The sequence below is a fragment of the Coregonus lavaretus genome, assembly GCF_964263955.1.
Source record: "Coregonus lavaretus genome assembly, chromosome: 12".
NCBI lineage: Eukaryota > Metazoa > Chordata > Actinopteri > Salmoniformes > Salmonidae > Coregonus > Coregonus lavaretus.
The window spans coordinates 11,085,063-11,105,872 of NC_139999.1; the positions used below are offsets into that span (position 1 = coordinate 11,085,063).

The 20,810-nt window shown below is 42.2% G+C and overlaps 1 protein-coding gene across 1 annotated transcript in view; it reads right to left on the minus strand.

Annotated features, from left to right (window-relative positions):
* Positions 1–20,810, minus strand: part of LOC311138484 (transcriptional enhancer factor TEF-5-like) — a 63,646-nt gene that overhangs the window by 28,353 nt on the left and 14,483 nt on the right. Inside the window, exon 3 of the mRNA XM_084173179.1 lies at positions 1,329–1,578. Coding sequence (XP_084029305.1) covers positions 1,329–1,452 — 124 coding nt within the window. The 5' untranslated portion in view covers positions 1,453–1,578. The remainder of the gene's footprint in view (positions 1–1,328; positions 1,579–20,810) is intronic.

The following is a 20,810-nucleotide window of genomic DNA, read 5'->3' on the forward strand; positions in this document are numbered from 1 at the left end:
TAGCGTTTCCCAAACTCTGTCCTGGGGATCCCAAGGGGTGCACGTTTTGGGTTTTGCCCTAGCACTACACAGCTGATTCAAATGATGAACTCATTATCAAGATTTTATCATTTGAATCAGCTGTGTAGTGCTAAGGCAAAAACATAAAACGTACAGCCCTTGGGTTCCCCGGGGCCGAGTTTGGGAAATGCTGCTATAGGCCTAGTGTTTTTATTTTATACATGTTTTAATGTATTCATTCACAGTGTGGACCAAACCGAGGTCCCCATACCGAACCAAGGTCCCCATACAGAACCGAAGTCCCCATACCGAACGGTTCGGTACGAATATGTGTACCGTTACACCCCGAAAGTTTACTGATCATAAAAAGCAGGCAGTTACTTGCTGTGTAACTATGATATAGACTATAGCAGGGGGTAGGCAACCCTGTCCCTGGAGTGCTGCCGGTACTACACAATTTTGTTTCAACTCGGCACCACACCTGACCAACTGATCAGCTCAATCCAACACACCTGGTCTTCCAGGTCAGTTCAATCAAAAACATGAAGTGCCTGCGGCCCTCCAGGACCAGGGTATTGCCTACCCCTGTCCTAGAGCTTAATGTGCACAATTATCTTGCATGGAATAATCGGAAATTAGTAGTTCTGATATCTTCAAGAGGTGATCATATTACAACCAAATAATTGCAAAATGTATTTGTCAATCTCTTGAAAACCACACACAGTTTTCAGGTTTTAGCAGAGCTGGAGGTGCACCTTACTGTGACATTTATTGATAATAACTTATAGACTACAAACTGCTGAGATGTTATTTTCCTCCCTCACTACAGAAGGGAATGGGATCCAAACACATTAAGCCACAGGTGTTTCAATACATGAGCCAGAAAGTGATGCAGGGCAGATTAACACATGGAATGAGTAGGATTTATTTTTGTGTGTGTGAGAGAGAGAGTGTGTGTGTGTGTGTGTGTGTGTGTGTGTGTGAGAGAGAGTGTGTGTGTGTGTGTGTGTGTACCAAATAGTACAGAAGTGCATAAATGACTTAGTTCTATATCTAGTTAAGAAATAAGAATTTGAAAAAGTATGTTAGGTATAACTACACAAATAAACTACTGTCTAGAATGGTTTGGTTGATGACAAAGAAAGTTTATTTCAAGGTCAAACATCAACGATGTGGCAATCAAACCATAGCACCCTGTTTTGACTGCCTGACATATCAAGTAATTTCTCAAATTCTACTTGATGTTTTTAAGACCATAAATGGCCCATGATGAAAAACGGTACCATAAAAATGTATTGTGTGAGATGGCCTGCTTGAGTCTTACTCACCATACATCTTGCCTTCATCTGAGAGGATGATTTTCCTCCGTCCACAGGGAGGGTAGATGGCCAGGGCCTCCTGGAAGCTCTGCTCTATGTCTGGGCTCCACACCCCCTCGGCGTCCCCGTCCATGGCCTTGTCCAGCTCATCGTTCCCCTCTTCCAGCCCATCCTCCGGGCTACCGTTGGCACTCCACTCGTTGGAAGCAATGGTGGCGGCTCCCCCTGGGCCCGACGACGAGCCCCACAGTCAGAGGATCTGGGGGGGAGAGAGAGAAAGAGAGAGAAAGAGAGAAGGATACACCATCATTATCATCATCATCGTTGAATTCGCTGTTAACAACTTCATCATCATTGTCACCATTAGCAGGCGAGTACGTTTACAATTCAGCCGTATAAAGTAGACTCCTTCGGTCTTAGCTGTCCGTTTTCATTGAAATCATTACATCTGTGTGAACAAACAATACAGCCCTTGATTATAGTTATCATTGACACATTTGTATGTGTCTAAAAGTGCCAAATGAATTCAAGCTATTCTATAAAACCTTGTTTAAATAGCAAACTAATCAGCACTGACCTCAAATAATTATTGTGGTTAGGGGACTGCTTCCCAATGTGGTCGCTTTATGGCTGAGAGCAGGCCGAGATCTTAAGTATTTTTCAAGCTGCCTCTTCTTCACTGTATTGTTTCTGAAACAAGAGTCCCCTAAGTATCCATCATTCCATTGTTTTTAGATTTGAAATATGGCAGATGTTGAAAAAAATACACATATTGGACAAATATTGGAAAGGCCAATTGGGATGGTCCTAAGGGTAAACTCACTCCTCACGTTACAATAATATTTTGTAAAACAAATTCATCATTGGAACATTTTAAAGTTGCAGTGTTGAAAACTTCCACAACGCAACTTCAAAAATATGAAGTGGAGGATTAAGAGGGATGTGAAAAGTAAAGCTATTGTATTGTTTACTAAAAATCACAACTACTACATGAACATGTCTCTTCAAAAGATGCACACTAGTGTTGAATAGCGGGAACCGGGTTACCGAGATTTAGCTAGTTTTCCTGCCCAAACCCACTCCCTTTTCCCGGGATAAATAACTGCGAGAAACCGGTAAATTATAATAAATTATTTATATGAACAGCATGACGTGAAATGTAACTGTTAAATTATATGCAATGTCTAAATCTGGCTTCTCTAAGGCCTTACTCTGCTATCTGCACGATCAATTATCAACACTCAGGGTGGGGACAGACAGCGCATCTCAGCATGGAGCAATGCATGTATCATCTCATCATGGTAACTTTTTATTGTGAAAGGTAAGACTATAGCCTATCCTAGCCTATGCTACAGTAATATAAAGGACTGAATGCACGTTTCATTTACACATCTCCATCTGGATTTTTTTCATTGTAAAGATGATTTTTTTTATTGCAGCTGCAGAGTTTTAAAACACCCTATCACTCGAATATTATTGCTTTAAATCTGTGCGCACTCGAGCACTCTCTCACAGTCTTTCTCTCTCTCCATCAAAATTGCATCCAAAATAGATAGGCCTAATCCTGTTCAAGATTGATATGCAGTATATATTACTGAACAAACATATAAACACAACATGCAACAATTTCAACGATTTTACTGTGTTACATTCATATAAAGAAATTCATAAGGCCCTAATCTATGGATTTCACATGACTTGGCAGGGGCTCAGCAATGGGTGGGCCTGGGAGGGCATAGGCCCACCCACTGGGGAGCCAGGCTCAGCCAATCAGAATGAGTTTTTCCCCACAAAAGGGCTTTATTACAGACAGAAATACTCCTCAATTTCATCAGCTGTCTGGATGGCTGGTCTCAGACGAACCCGCAGGTGAAGAAGCCGTATGTGGAGGTCCTGGGCTGGCGTGGTTACACGTGGTCTGCGGTTGTGAGGCCAGTTGGACCATACTGCCAAATTCTCTAAAACGACGTTGGAGGCGGCTTAAGGTAGAGAAATTAACATTACATTCTCTGTCAACAGCTCTGGTGGACATTCCGGGAGCCAGGATGCCAATTACACGCTCCATCAAAACTTGAGACATCGGTGGCATTAGGTTGTGTGACAAAACTGCACATTTTAGAGTGACCTTTTATTGTCCCCAGCACGAGGTGCACTTGTGTAATGATCATACTGTTTAATCCGCTTCTTGATATGCCACATCTGTCAGGTGGATGGATTATCTTGGCAAAGGAGAAATGCTCACTAACAGGGATGTAAACAAATGTGTGCAGAACATTTTAGAGAAATAAGCTTTTTGTGTATATGGAACATTTCTGGGATCTTTTATTTCAGCTCATGAAACATGGGGCCAACACTTTACATGTTGCGTTTATATTTTTGTTAGTATATATAGATGTCATAGCCTACCTCTTTCAGGAAATAAATTCAATGCAGTTAGCCTTATATTTAGCTAATGAATGATGGGTTATGCATAAGCATATCATTTATAGCCTCTGTCTCTTGCGCATTACGCACCTGCGCTCAACTGGCCTGTCTCCTTAAAAAACGCTCCTCAGCTCTTGGAGTTGGAGTCCCAAGAAAAGCCAGACTAAATGCATTTCTTATACTTCATATTATTGGAAGAGGGATGCAAGCTCTTGTTTGCTGAATGTTAAATACAGCAGTCACTAGAACTCACAGGGTTTGAAAGAAGAGAAAACGCGTGATGTCGGAAGCAGTTATTTACTCAGACCCATAACCAATCAATCTTCGTGAAGAGAAGTTATAGCCGTCTGCATAGTATTCTTCTATTATTCAGGCATCATTACAATGCTGAAAATAAGGACAACAAAATATATTTCATTTAACTGTTGAAAGCGAGGAAGGAATGAAGCAACACTAGATAGAGAAAGAGGAGGTAGGCTAATACGCCCGTCACACAACATTAGGGGAAATATTATGAAATGCGTCAGCCTACTAATTATACAAATTTAAAATAGGCCCTATTAAATTTCAAAATGTAAATCAAATTCACTAGCCTATAATTGTAACTTTTGTAGGCCGGATGTCCTGCACCAGCATTGCACGTTCTCTCCCAGCTTCATGGTTTGAATGAGGTGAGTAACTCCAGTCCATATAATACAGTATAATACAACACAGTACAGTAACACAGTCTACACTCAAAAATATTAGCCTACTGGAGATGCTTTCATTTATTTACCCAAGAATGCATAGCTACATTTATGAGCTTCTGTGTTTTTCTGTCATGCGTAAGGTGCGGAACCCTATATATCATAGGCTATGTATTGGATAACGGTACAATCATGTGAGCTTTTTTGGGCTCATAAAATGCTTGAATTTCAATGCCAATCAAAGCTCTAATCAAATCCAGACATTTTATATGCTTTATCGTCAGGGCATGGACTCTACAAGGTGTCGAAAGCATTCCACTGGGATGCTGGCCCATGTTGACTCCAATGCTTCCCACAGTTGTGTCAAGTTGGCTGGATGTCCTTTGGGTGGTGGACCATTCTTGATACACACGGGAAACTGTTGAGCGTGAAAAACCCAGCAGCGTTGCAGTCCTTGACACAAACCGGTGCGCCTGGCACCAACTACCATACGAGCCGACTAGGTGAAAAATCTGTCGATGTGCCCTTGAGCAAGGCACTTAACCCTAATTGCTCCTGTAAGTCGCTCTGGATAAGAGTGTCTGCTAAATGACCAATTATTTATTATTTATATACCTCAATCAAAGGCACTTCAATATTTTGTTTCGCCCATTCACCCTCTGAATGGCACACACACAATCCATGTCTCAATTGTCTCAAGGCTTACAAATCCTTCTTTAACTGTTTCACCTCCACTTCATCTACACTGAGTGAAGTGGATTTAACAAGTGACATCAATAAGGGATCATAGCTTTCACCTGGTCAGTCTATGTCATGGAACGATCAGTGTTTCTAATGTTTTGTACACTCAGTGTATATGACAGGCTAGTACTTTGAATTACATCAGATCAAAGGCAGGAAAACATCCAGTCTGACTAGGCCTGAATGTAACACAGTAGGCTTGACACAAACCAGCAGGGTTAGTTGCTAGCTAACATCTCTAACTAAGTCAAGTACAGGGCGGCAGGTAGCTTGGTGGGTAAGAGCGTTGTGCCAGTAACCGAAAGGTCGCTGGTTCTAATCCCCGAGCCGACAAGGTGAAAAATCTGTCGATGTGCCCTTAAGCAAGGCACTTAACCCTAAAATGCTCATGTAAGTCGCTCTGGATAAGAGCGTCTGCTAAATGACTAAAATGTAAATGTAAATGTAAATGTATGTCTGGTTAAGGGACAGTCTGATTGAGGGACAGTCTGGTTGAGGGACAGTATGCGATTTTGAGGTAAAGCTGAGCGCTTTGGGCCCCCCAGAACCAGGGTTGGTGTAAAAACCCAATGACTGAATGTGGAGATCACGGCAGAATTCGAGCAGCACTCGCCCAGCAGTCAGCAGGTAAGTCAGCAGCAAGTATTCAAGCTAAAAGTCCACAGAGATCAGGCTGCAGCTATACATCTACCCCAACACAACTCAAGATGAGCAGTTCCAATGACCAGAAAATTCCGCAATCACTGCAGTAAACGTCCACTGCGGTAGAAAAGTGTGGGTGCATATTGCATAATGCAAATGCACTGATCTAGCAGAATCCATTGCATGTCGGGTCTCTTGAGACCAGCAATGTTTTGTCAAGTGTGTCCAATTGATGTGTTAATTTTTTTGGAGGCAGTCCTAGTGTTTATCCTAGTAGTGAAGACACAGGTGGGAAGCCCATCCTTCTTTAACACTGTCTGCGTGGTCAGCAAGACCACTATGTGTTAAGGCACATTTAGAATGTGTAAAGATATTAGATATTAAAATATTAACTAAGCTGTTTCTCTCCGATTCAAGCTAGACGTATAGGTATGGAGTAAGGGTCTCCTAGCTAACAGGGACTAACTTGTGGAATAGTGAGAGTGATTCTGAGTGTCTCAAAGGTTTTGTCATGGGGATTTGACAATACCGATCAGAATCCCTGAGTAGTAGGCTATAGTAGTATATGAGTGGGTTTAGCGGGGTGCTGCTATGCTGTGTGTGAAACAGCTCTCATGGAGAACGAGGCTTAAATTCCAGACATGTCCTTATTAAGAAAGGGCTGTGAGCGTTCACTGTTTCTCCTTCTGCCTCCCTTGTGTCAACCCGACGCCCTCCCTCCCCTCCCCTCCCCCACTCCACCCCTCCGCCCAGCGCTCAGAACGTCTCTGCCCAAATAAGGACGGGAGACCAGGGGATACATGTAGGGGGGAGAGAGAGGAGGGGAAAGAGGGGAGGGGGGCGGATTGTCCAATTTAGGCGTCCACTTCGGGGTCTGGAAAACAGTAGGATTGTTTCTGCTGGAATGCAACATCAGCAGAGACAGAGAGAGAGAGACACAACCACACTCACAGCCTCTCCATGACGCTGCCTGACGTTAACTAGCAGAGAGAGAGACGGCATTGTCAACGCTATGCCTATATAGACTGTTTCACTATATTACTGGGTAATTCAATTCGATGCAGTAGAACAGCGCAGAATAGTCCAAATTGTCCATGACACAACAAAGGGAAATGAGACAACTGCGTATAACTGTGTGATTGTGTATTTAACTATTAACAATGATTTTACAAAGTTAAAATGTCAGATGCTACAATATGCCTATGATAATTGGGAACTCCTGGGACCAAGGCAATCAACCATTTCAGTGTTAACGTTATTAGACAGTATTAACATTATTTGACAGTGTTAACGTTATTAGACAGTGTTAAAGTTATTAGACAGTGTTAACGTTATTAGACAGTGTTAAAGTTATTAGACAGTATTAACAATATTAGACAGTGTTAACGTTATTAGACAGTATTAACATTATTAGACAGTGTTAACGTTATTAGACAGTGTTAACATTATTAGACAGTGTTAACGTTATTAGACAGTATTAACAATATTAGACAGTGTTAACGTTATTAGACAGTGTTAACATTATTAGACAGTGTTAACGTTATTAGACAGTATTAACGTTATTAGACAGTGTTAACGTTATTAGACACTGTTAACGTTATTAGACAGTGTTAACGTTATTAGACAGTGTTAACATTATTAGACAGTGTTAACGTTATTAGACAGTATTAACGTTATTAGACAGTGTTAACGTTATTAGACAGTGTTAACGTTATTAGACAGTGTTAACGTTATTAGACAGTGTTAACATTATTAGACAGTGTTAACGTTATTAGACAGTGTTAACGTTATTAGACAGTGTTAACGTTATTAGACAGTGTTAACATTATTAGACAGTGTTAACGTTATTAGACAGTATTAACGTTATTAGACAGTGTTAACGTTATTAGACAGTGTTAACGTTATTAGACAGTGTTAACGTTATTAGACAGTGTTAACGTTATTAGACAGTGTTAACGTTATTAGACAGTGTTAACGTTATTAGACAGTGTTAACGTTATTAGACAGTGTTAACGTTATTAAAACACTAAACCATACATAGGAATTATAAGGAGTTTTGTAACATAAGGTTACATTAGGCTGAAGGAGACTACAATATGACTTTGACCTGGAATGCCAACATAACAACAGTAGTGGGAGAACACTGTAAATCAGTGCCTCCGCACTCCATGACCATGTGGGCCTTCAAAAATGTAAAACCTTCAAAACCCTTTAGAAGACACAGACTGTATATCAAATCAACTGTTCCTCACAAAGACGAAAGGCCCTTTGACTCCTTATGGGTGAAACGCAACACGCCTGTGATGGGAGGCACACTGATACAGACACAAATATAAGCACACACTTACAAACATCGCACACAAACTCTTCTAGAATGCTTTCCATGAATAGCGTCTTTCACCTGTTGCCAGATGGGATATTAGGCCTCTTGATTGAATGACACGGTACGCTCAGATTGAGCACAAAGTCAGGTGAGACACACACACATGCACACACACACACACACTTCCCCTCCCACATTGTCTGGGAGTGCGTCCAGCCACAGACCTGACTGAGACCATCATGCTACAGAATTCCAATGTGCAGCAGGAATGTAAATACCAGTGGAAAGCTATGCACCTCGCACATTCATTCAAACTCCACCATTCACAGCCCAGAAATCCTGTTTTCCCAGGCCTCATACAGCTATCACGTTGGTATATCTCTGCACAGGCCTCTTCTACAAAGCCTCTGCAAGTTTGCTATCCTTTTCCTCCTAAACTAATACATCCCATGTAATGCTTGATATGCTATTGATATGTCTTCTTCTATAGAAGGTTTCAGGTATAAACACAGGATGTGATTCCATGAGACTCCTGAGAGTATGTGTGTTATAACATGTGTATTACTGTCCAAAGTCAACGTGGGAAACAGACAGCCACAGACAGGAAAACAAAATAGAGGTTGTGTGTTTTGGCTGTGGGTGGAGGATTGTAAAGGGATAACCAGTGATTTATTCACTCACACAGTACATGTAGATGAGATCATGCTGATGCATTCAAAATATGTTTTTGTCGAGAGAGAGGGGGATAAAAAGTAACAGACAACCGCAACTCTAAAGAGACAGCAGGTGGCCATCCTATAACCCTATGAGACATGGGGACTGTCCTTGCTCCATTCCAAAAGTGGTGGGAAAGTCACGTTTCATTCGTACGCTGCACTTCGAAACAAACATGATTAATTTCAGAAATAAATAATAGTTTTACAGAGACATACCCTGAGAGGGAGAAGTCTGCCTATTGAGCTAGGACAATGGTGTAACTGACGAGGAAACCAGCTTCAGACAGACACCATCCTCCCAAGGTAGTCAAGGACTGGACAGCCAACCAACAATGTCAATCAAATGAAGTCATCTTACCATGAAGTCACTTCAAGTTAATGTGTAAAATGCTCTCGACAAACACACAACGCTCAACTGTGACACTACAAATTGAAATTGTGGGATAATACTGAAGTGACATGCATTTGCTCAACGTCATGCCCATAAACAATAAAATAATTGTAACCTTAGAGATACAAAGGCCATGAAACTGTATCTCATGTAGTCAACAGTGACGTTTAAAACAAAGTAACAACCCAGCTAACAGGGGACATCCTGAGGACATTCGACGACGTTCCCAATAGATCCCTTAACGGTTTTGTGATGGTCCCAAGAGAACATTCTCTGGGGGACCTTTGTGTAGTTCCCTGTAAGCTACCAGGACGTCACTGAGGACCATATCAGGACCCTTTTAGGACGTTCTCAGGACATTCATTTTACTAGTCCTTAGGATGGCGCGTGATGGTCCCATGGGAACGTTCTCTGGGGGACCTTTTTATTGTTCCCGATTTGTCCCGTGGACGTTCTTGGGACATTGTGTCATGGTGCCCTGAAGGTTTTTGTTAAGTGATGGTCCCAGGTGTCCCAAACCATTATAGGTAAAGTAATTAAATGGTATGGGGTTTTAAAGTAAGTGGTACGCTGTTCAGCTAAAATAGTGTACAAATCTTTAATCAATGACAATATTTAAAATGATCACTTACTACTAACTTTTCAATATGACCCCACCTGGGATTTGAACTCCCAACCTGTGGATTTGGGGTATGCTGATCTTTCTGCTATGCCACAAAGTCTGCAGAATTTCAGAAGTGCCCTACACATTCATTACCTATAATACCTCTCTGCATTTAGCAAAAGCGTGCCATCTGCTAGGCTAGGCTTGGGCGGTATACCGTAAATACCATATACCGGGGTGTTTAACTTTTTAAGTTATTACCTGCAGTCAACTTGTGCAATACCTTAGGAGATAAAGCAGATTGCGTTCTTCATTTCACCTGTAAGATTATTTAAAATGATGAAGCTTACTGGGAGCTGGTGAGTCCATTGCATTCTAGATATAGCGTTCTGTATCTATCGGTGAGTCTCTGTTGTGCTGCGTACATGAGGTCATGAAGTTACACTTCAAATCACTACTAAATGTTTGCCATCAGATACCTTATAATGTCTTTCTGCCAGAAGTCAAAGAGCACTGGATGAGTTATCTGTACAGCTGCCATTTTCCCCTGTGCTTCCTAGTAGTGTTTTTACTCTCTTCCATTCTTCTCCCATCTGCTCTGTGTACACATTCTGCCCTTCCTTCAGAAAAGCATGCATCACAACTTTGTTCATTTGCACAATTTCTCTCGTTCACTTTCACGTGTAAATGTCCACACTCAACGAAAATGACATTCGGTAGCTACTAGCTATGCTTGTATAACTGTATGAGCTGGATTTGCCTGTCTTTGCAATTAATTTATGTTGGTTTTCGCAGGTTTGCATTTAGCTATGTGATTTCACTATTAGTTTGTGCTAATTTTGTTAGCATTCTGGTAATAAGAGGCCCAATGCGCTTTTCTTACGTTTTTAGCGGCCCCTTGTGTGCTATGCCAGTAATACCGCAAATCCCATTATGAGAGAAGGACGGTATGACGATATGAAAAATCTTGATACCACCCAAGCCTACCATCTAAACTGCTATTTTAGTTATCAGTTAATCTGACTATTCACTCATTGATTTCATTCATCTATTTGAGCAATTTGAGTTTGGGTTTTCAGTATAGTTGTTTAATGTTGGTGGGGCATATTATTGTGTTTTAATGTTACTCCTGAATCAATATGATGAATATAATAGTCTTAATTCAGTGTATTTTTAACAGAGGTGAGACTTACTTAGAAGTGCAAAGTGTAGGAATAGGGCTACATCAGGGTTAACCTATAGATTATTGATCTATAGGTTAATTTATATAATTTTATGGAATTAAATTGGCCTGTCTGTATTGTTGTTAGTCATCATGTACACTACCGTTCAAAAGTTTGGGGTCACTTAGAAATGTCCTTGTTTTCCATGAAAACATACATGAAATGAGTTTGAATAGGAAATATAGCAAAATGCATAGGAAATGTAGTCATTGACAAGGTTAGAAATAATGATTTTTAATAGAAATAATAATTGTGTCCTTCAAACTTTGCTTTCGTCAAAGAATCCTCCACTTGCAGCAATTACAGCATTGCAGACCAATGGCATTCTAGTTGTCAATTGGTTGAGGTAATCTGAAGAGATTTCACCCCATGCTTCCTGAAGCACCTCCCACAAGTTGGATTGGCTTGATGGGCACTTCTTACGTACCATACGGTCAAGCTGCTCCCACAACAGCTCAATATGGTTGAGATCCGGTGACTATGCTGGCCACTCCATTATGGACAGAATACCAGCTGACTGCTTCTTCCCTAAATAGTTATTGCATAGTTTGGAGCTGTGCTTTGGGTCATTGTCCTGTTGTAGGACAAAATTGGCTCCAATCAAGCGCCGCCCACAGGGTATGGCATGGCGTTGCAAAATGGAGTGATATCCTTCCTTCTTCAACATCTCTTTTACCCTGTACAAATCTCCCACTTTACCACCACCAAAGACCCCCCAGACCATCACATTGCCTCCACCATGCTTAACAGATGGCACCAAGCACTCCTCCAGCATCTCACAAATGTTCTTCTTTGTGATCCGAACACCTCAAACTTCGATTCGTCTGTCCATAACACTTTTTTCCAATCTTCCTCTGTCCAGTGTCTGTGTTCTTTTGCCCATCTTTTATTTTTATTGGCCAGTCTGAGATATGGCTTTTTCTTTGCAACTCTGCCTAGAAGGTCAGCATCCCAGAGTCGCCTCTTCACTGTTGATGTTGAGACTGGTGTTATGTGGGTACTATTTAATGAAGCTGCCAGTTGAGGAACTGTGAGGCGTCTGTTTCTCAAACTAGACACTAATGTATTTGTCCTCTTGCTCAGTTGTGCACCGGGGCCTCACACTCCTCTTTCTATTCTGGTTAGAGCCAGTTTACGCTGTTCTGTGAAGGTAGTAGTACACAACGTTGTACGAGATCTTCAGTTTCTTGGCAATTTCTCGCATGGAATAGCCTTCATTTCTCAGAACACCCCATGTGTGACTGACGAGTTTCAGAAGAAAGTTATTTGTTTGTTGCCATTTTGAGCCTGTAATTGAACCCACAATTGCTAATGCTCCAGATACTCAACTAGTCTCAAGAAGGCCAGTTTTATTGCTTCTTTAATCAGCACAACAGTTTTCAGCTGTGCTAACATAATTGCAAAAGGGTTTTCTAATGATCAGTTAGCCTTTTAAAATGATAAACTTGGATTAGCAAACACAACGTGCAATTGGAACACAGGACTGATGGTGGCTGACAATGGGCCTCTGTACGCCTATGTAGATATTCCATAAAAAATCAGCAGTTTTTCAGCTACAATAGCCATTTACAACATTAACAATGTCTACACTGTATTTCTGATCAATTTGATGTTATTTTAATGGACAAAAAATTTGCTTTTCTTACGAAAACAAGGACATTTCTAAGTGATCCCAAACATTTTAACGGTAGTGTATCTTATTTATCCAACAAAACTATCACAAGTGCACAGCATTCAGAGCTTATTTTGAGCAGGATTTCTCCTGCAGCTCCTCAGCTTTTATAAGCCCATTCATTGTGCAATAATTCTAAATGTAATCGCGTGTTAAAAACTGTTTTGGTGCACGATTAAAAAGAGCTACTATTTTTATTTCTCAACTGGTAATTTAAGCACGTCTCCCATTCACCATTCAAGTGCAGGCAACAGGCTATCAGTGCGTCACCCACCACTTTACAATGTGAGCTGGAAACGGTATGCATTTTGAAAACATACTTAATTGTTTGAAACCTGAATGTTTTATTTTATATTATGAGGCATGTCTTATCTTGCTTCAAAGTAGCCTATAGGCCAAATCTGACCATGTAAACGTGGAGGCAATTCATTTATAAAGACTTCCTAGGCGGCGCGTGAGTTTCAAATTTGGGGAAGCTTACAATTTACCATTTGCCATTCTGCGTGCCAGTTATGACTTTCATATGCACATTTTCGAGGAACAGTTTCAAACAGCACTCCAAACTAAATTTACTAATCTCGGAAACAAACCAAAACTTGCTTCTCACAAGTGTAGCAGGTTGTGAACTCTGCAAACAACATTTTCATTCTGAGAATGAGACCGGTAAATTACTGTAACTAATACATGTATTAACAGAAATGAATTTAACCAAATGACAGGGATTTAAGGGTACAATTACTACTGGTGACATATGTAATGGGGAATTTATTTATTTTAAATCAAAGGGCAAACAATTCACACAATGAAACAATGAATGCGCAAGAATTGGTAGGAGACCGCTGAGCCATTCTGGAGAGAGACTTCGCCACACACCCCTCCCCCCTTCTTCTTGTCTCAACATTTTAAATTATACTCAAGACATATTATCTTCACATGTACTTTATATGCTTTTCACTGACAGCCACAACTCAATAATCAGCTAGGCCTGTTGCCACGCGCGCTGCCCAAAATGCGGCCTTCCCAAATAGGCATTGGCCTACGAGCTTGTGATTTGAAACAATCCACAGCAATTTTTTTTTAAGAAGCTAATTATGCTTGATTCCTCTGTGGCTAACTCATGCTTTCTGGTGAAGTATTTTGAATTATTTTATTTATTTCTGTATTGACAGGAGTAATTGCATCATTTTAGCAAAGTTATTTCCATTTACTTCCCTATTGGACCCAGCGCTATGCCATTTCTCTCCTGTTCTATTGATTTTCATATCAATCTTCTTTCGTTGTCCAGAAGCCAAAGGCACAATCCTACTCATATTAGCAACCCATCCTAGTTGTTGCATTTTTAGATTCCACTTCTTTCTAACATGCTGACCACCCCGCTAGCATTATGTGCGCGAACGTTGCAAAATAAATTTACACATACGTTATTCAATAATTTAATCCAAACTGCTCGCCAAATCAACGAGCATCTGCATAGCCAGGCGCTAAAATAGAACTTGGTACTATTTGTGACGCTTGACACGCTGCAAGCCCCACCTCTCCCATCTCCTCATTGGTTATTAGGAGTATATACCCACGTGGGTGATTGAAAGATGAACTGAGGTCCAAACTCCAGTCCAGTTGGTGGTGGTAATGCACCTTAAAGTTGGTTGCCAACCTCCATATAAATTCCAAAGAAGAAGAAGACTGAATGAGGAGAGAGTACTAGAAACTAACTAGGTTTACCCTTTTATCTGTGGATTAATTGTCGGAGTAGAGGACCTTGTGCATTTCAGGTAAAATAACAACCCAATATTTATATCCCAGGAAAAATTAGCTAGCAACAGCACGCTAGCTAGCTAAATTGCCATGAATGTTTCATGCATTTCGACCTGTCCCCAAATTAATATAGTTGGTTCAGAGTTCGTTTTGATATTTCAACCTGCGTGTCCTGATCGCGTCTGGTGTGGATGGACAAAATCAACATGCGCGTGCCCGGTCTAGTCAGCATGTACGTTTCTAACAGAGCTATTCATCTCTGTCACATATGGAACCGCTATCTGGTGCGCTGTTAGAATGGTGTCTTCCCGCAAATTGCATTTTGTAAAATGCTTGAAAATGAAGTTTTATTGGCTGCTTCATTACATTAGTTGCATGTTCTGTTAAGATGCATTACCATAATCTAAATGTGATTTCTGTCATTCTGAGCACCGTGGGTGAATGCCCTAATGGGTTATGCACCCAATACATATGTGTCCGGTAAATTTCTCAAATGGTCGGTAAATTACCATCTTCCCCCTCACGTTGTTCGGCGCCACATTTGCCTAACGGAAACCCTGGCCTACAGGTGAAATCAGTCCTTGATACAGACATGGTGGCGTAGCAGGAAGATTGGAATGACATGAACCAAGAGGGTGTGAGTTCAAATCCCAAGTGAGGACAAGTTAAATAATAATTACTGTATGAATGAACATACCCAATGTAATCATGTACAGGTGTGTCAAATGTGTAAGTTGAAAAACATGTTAAAAGCACTGTATGTGTGGTGTCCCTAGCATTGCCAAAAGACAAAGAGCTGTGACTGGATCAGTGGTTCACCAATCAGGGTCTTGAGGGGCTTGGCAACAGTAACAAAGTGTGATGTGTAATGAAATTAGGGTGTGCATGCTCTGGGTGATGTGTAATGAAACTAGGGTGCACTGGGTAAAACATTTGTTTTGGGAGGGGGGAGGGGGGGGGGGGGGGGGGACGTCCTCGGGACAAACCGGGAACTAAACAAAACCTCCAGGGGACCATGACATAACGTTCTGATGGCTTTAGGTGACCATTTCGTGATGTCCCGGGGACGTCCTAACAACTCATTATTGTTTACAGGGAAAAAGGGCGGCAGGTAGTCTAGCAGTTTAGAGTGTTGGGCCAGTAACTGAATGGTCGCTGGTTTGAATCTGTGGCTGTGCCCTTGAGCAATGCACGTAACCCTAATTGCTCCTGTAAGTTGCTCTGGATAAGAGTGTCTGCTAAATGACTAAACAACTTAAAAACGGTACATGTTGGTGGACTGCATGGTCTTCCCCCTATCTATTCATAATGCTTTTAGTCAGATTGTTCCTGTCTGTCAGAATGCAGGCTTTGTTAGGACTGCTGTTGCAGCTGGGACACTTGCTGGTGAGGGAGAGATGGCCCCCGAGGTCAGACCCCATGCCCTGCACACACCCATCTTTCACTTATACCAGACACATACACACACACACACACACACACACACACTCACACTCACTCAAGCACAAATTATTTGAAAATCTTTCTCTCTTTCTGCACACAATCCCAGAAAAAAAATCCCATTCTCATGGCTGAAGGGCATACTCTCAAACACAATTACACACAGATGCACACATTCTCTCTCTTTCTCGGAGACACCCACACACTCCGGGGCTCACAAACACACACTTGACAAGGAGAACAACAGGACTTGGCGACTGAAGGAGCAGCTGCTCTCTTAGGTCAGATTACAGATACAGTAAACATTTTAGACTCTCTGACAGGGCTGGAGACACTGCCTTACACTTAACCAGCCCACCCACCCACCCACCCACCCACACACTCTTGCTCTTTCTCTCTCTACTCAAAAGCAGCTTATTTTACCACTAGGTTACAGTACACACACAGGTTTAAATCCATTTAAAAAATGTTCAATTTCAACAGTTGAAAAGGAAAGTGAGGTGCCTATTGAGTAGCCTCATCGAGTCTTGCCTCTGAGAGAGAGAGGGCCAAGACACTGCCAGCCCTCCCTCCCCTCCTAGACTCCCAAGAGTATGAGAGCCCCATCACAGAGCACTAGAGGAGCTCCCCCTCCCCCTCCCCTGTCTGTGTTTGGCCCTAATAAATTCTCTCCAGCTCCTCCAATAACTTCCTCCTACTTCCTCTTTGGCACGGCGCTCAGGAAACAATCAGAGCTGAGGGTGAGAGGACGACCAACAGCTCACACGGCAAGAGGCAGAGGGAGAGAGAGGGAAGAAGAGGGAAGGAGAGAGAGAGAGAGAGAGAGAGAGAGAGAGAGAGAGAGAGAGAGAGAGAGAGAGAGAGAGAGAGCGAGAGAGAGAGAGAGAGTGAGAAGGAGGGAGAGAGTGAGAGAGTGAGAGAGAGAGAGAGAGTGAGAAGGAGGGAGAGAGTGAGAGAGACAGAGAGAGAAGGAGAGAGAGAGAGTGAGAGAGAGTGAGTGAGAAGGAGAGAGAGAGAGAGGAGAGAGAGAGAGAGTGAGAGAAGGAGAGAGAGAGAGAGAAGAGAGAGAGAGAGAGAGAGAGAAGGAGAGAGAGAGTGAGAAGGAGAGAGAGAGAGAGGGAGAGAGGGAAAGAGAGAGAGAGAGAGAGAGAGAGAGGGAGGGAGGGAGGGAGGGAAAGAGAGAGAGAGAGAGAGAGAGAGAGAGAGAGAGAGAGAGAGAGAGAGAGGGGGGCATATATTTACAGTCAGTAAGGCAGTTCACAGCTTGATACCATTTCGATACAACCTAAAAGGCATGTTTGAGTTGGAAAAGTCTGAAATCAACCAACATATTTCCAAGTCTGACAGAAAGAGATATAAATGTTATATCTTTCACAACCTGCCATGACACATAAAAAAAAAATGTGTTCCTTCGAGTACAAAACATCAACCCAGGACCTGAATGAGGCAATGATTGACTAATAGCAGCAGGTAGCCTAGTGGTTAAGAGCATTGGGAGCAAAAGGTCACTGGTTCGAATCCCCGAGCCGGCAAGGTAGAAAAATCTGCAGTTCTGCCCTTGGGCAAGACAGTTTACCCCTAGCAACAACTGCTCCCCGGGCACTGATGACGTGGATGTCGATTAAGGCAGGCCCCCGCACCTCTCTGATTCAGAGGGGTTGGGTTAAATGCAAAAGACACATTTTGGTTGAATGCATTCAGATGTGTAACTGACTAGGTATCCCTCTGTCCTACTACAACACAGACTAGGGTCTACCTCAGTGTCTTTTCTTTACATTTTAGTCATTAAGCAGAAGCACTTATACAGCAATTAGGGTTAAGTGCCTTGCTCAAGGGCACATCAACAGATTTTTCATCTAGTCGGCTTGGGGAGTCAAACCAGTAACCTTTCGGTTACTGCCCACTCTTAACCGCTAGGCTACCTACGGGCCCCATGGAGTAAAGCCTTAATCTGGCCGACAAACAGAGGAAAGACTGACACAAAGCAGAGAGAGTGCCAGACTGCTTCTTTTACAGCCTGATTCAGCAGTTTAATCTGACATTTTCCAGTCATCCTCTCCTCCTCGCCTGAGTTGGTCATTCTGTGGTGAGGCCAGCGGTTTGGTGCCCTAATCTTTTACGACATGCGTAATTTATGCACAAGTATACCCGCTTATAAAGCCACTCATCTACCCATATCATTTATGGAGTCCGGCTACAAAGGATAGCTAAGATGTGGTACTTGCATTGCAAGAACAATAAGGAGGTTGAGAAGAGAGAGGGGCTTTTAATAAATAAAGGAACAAACTTTCAAACCCAAACCCAGAGGTGATCATCATTTTAAAATGACTTCACAGCCATTGTGTAGCCTACAACTCTTTAACAGACAAATCATGTTGATCCTTTAAAAAACACTTCTGGACAAGTATGATGCTTAGTATGGTCTAAATTCTTCAGTAAGTGTGTGGTTTGGCTTTAAAGGGGTCGTCCTCCAACTCCACACTCTAAAGGCAGGGATTAAGAGCAAGTATTGGTATGAGTGAGTACCCCTTAAAGTCATTGGAGCACCACTCCAACACAATGGCCACACACATCAGGCATAGGACTAGATCCCGGATAGCCAAGCCCGGTTTGTTGCCCCCGTCATTTATAATGGACACCAGCTAGAGACCCAAACTAACAAACAGATTCATACAGCTCTACTGTTTACTGCTGTATAAAGCAAGGGTCATTGGGCCCACAGAGTTCTGTTGTCATTCTCTGGATACATTAGAGGATTGGTTTGTATAGTTCGTCACTATCAACAGTTGGTCGCAACAAGAGCAACTGAAATGTTTAGCCATTTGGGAAAAACGGACACAAAGACTATCCTGTTCTAGGTCACTCCCAAGCGCCTCCATTGAGCAGTCGGGGAGGCCAGAAGTCTTCTAACTTCTCTGTTAGTTAGGGCCTTGCTGCATTTGGAGAATATGTAAACAAGCCTCAATGCATTAACATTAATCAAATGCTGATTAATGGTATTTTAATTAGGCTACTAAGACACAGTCATTGTTGAGGGGTACATTGAATTGGACCCTGGAAATAAGGATAGCATCATATACTGTATGTTTATAACCGAATCATAGAGGGTTGAACCGGGCTATAGCCCATTCCTGCAGTCAAATGAACTCGTGGCCTCATGGGTGGAATGTTATTAATATTTTTCATAATTTCATAATAAATTAACGTTTCTTCTTTTTTTTTACTGACGAAAATGTGGTGTTTCTATGTCAAACGTTTTTGTTATACAGTATAGAGTGGGGAGAACAAGTATTTGATACACTGCCGATTTTGCAGGTTTTCCTACTTACAAAGCATGTAGAGGTCTGTAATTTTTATCATAGGTACACTTCAACTGTGAGAGACGGAATCTAAAACAAAAATCCAGAAAATCACATTGTATCATTTTTCAGTAATTAATTTGCATTTTATTGCATGACATAAGTATTTGATACATCAGAAAAGCAGAACTTAATATTTGGTACAGAAACCTTTGTTTGCAATTACAGAGATCATACGTTTCCTGTAGGTCTTGACCAGATTTGCACACACTGCAGCAGGGATTTTGGCCCACTCCTCCATACAGACCTTCTCCAGATCCTTCAGGTTTCGGGGCTGTCGCTGGGCAATATGGACTTTCAGCTCCCTCCAAAGATTTTCTATTGCGTTCAGGTCTGGAGACTGGCTAGGCCACTCCAGGACCTTGAGATGCTTCTTACGGAGCCACTCCTTAGTTGCCCTGGCTGTGTGTTTCGGGTCGTTGTCATGCTGGAAGACCCAGCCACGACCCATCTTCAATGCTCTTACTGAGGGAAGGAGGTTGTTGGCCAAGATCTCGCGCTACATAGCCCCATCCATCCTCCCCTCAATACGGTGCAGTCGTCCTGTCCCCTTTGCAGAAAAGCATCCCCAAAGAATGATGTTTCCACCTCCATGCTTCACAGTTGGGATGGTGTTCTTGGGGTTGTACTCATCCTTCTTCTTCCTCCAAACACAGCGAGTGGAGTTTAGACCAAAAAGCTCTATTTTTGTTACATCAGACAACATGACCTTCTCCCATTCCTCCTCTGGATCATCCAGATGGTCATTGGCAAACTTCAGACGTGCCTGGACATGCGATGGCTTGAGCAGGGGGACCTTGCGTGCGCTGCAGGATTTTAATCCGTGACGGCGTAGTGTGTTACTAATGGTTTTCTTTGAGACTGTGGTCCCAGCTCTCTTTAGGTCATTGACCAGGTCCTGACATGTAGTTCTGGGCTGATCCTTCACCTTCCTCATGATCATTGATGCCCCACGAGGTGAGATCTTGCATGGAGCCCCAGACCGAGGGTGATTGACCGTCATCTTGAACTTCTTCCATTTTCTAATAATTGCGCCAACAGTTGTTGCCTTCTCACCAAGCTGCTTGCCTATTGTCCTGTAGCCCATCCCAGCCTTGTGCAGGTCTACAATTTATCCCTGATGTCCTTACACAGCTCTCTGGTCTTGGCCATTGTGGAGAGGTTGGAGTCTGTTTTATTGAGTGTGTGGACAGGTGTCTTTTATACAGGTAACAAGTTCAAACAGGTGCAGTTAATACAGGTAATGAGTGGAGAACAGGAGGGCTTCTTAAAGAAAAACGAACAGGTCTGTGAGAGCCGGAATTCTTACTGGTTGGTAGGTGATCAAATACTTATGTCATGCAATAAAATGCAAATTAATTACTGAAAAATGATACAATGTGATTTTCTAGATTTTTGTTTTAGATTCCGTCTCTCACAGTTGAAGTGTACCTATGATAAAAATTACAGACCTCTACATGCTTTGTAAGTAGGAAAACCTGCAAAATCGGCAGTGTATCAAATACTTGTTCTCCC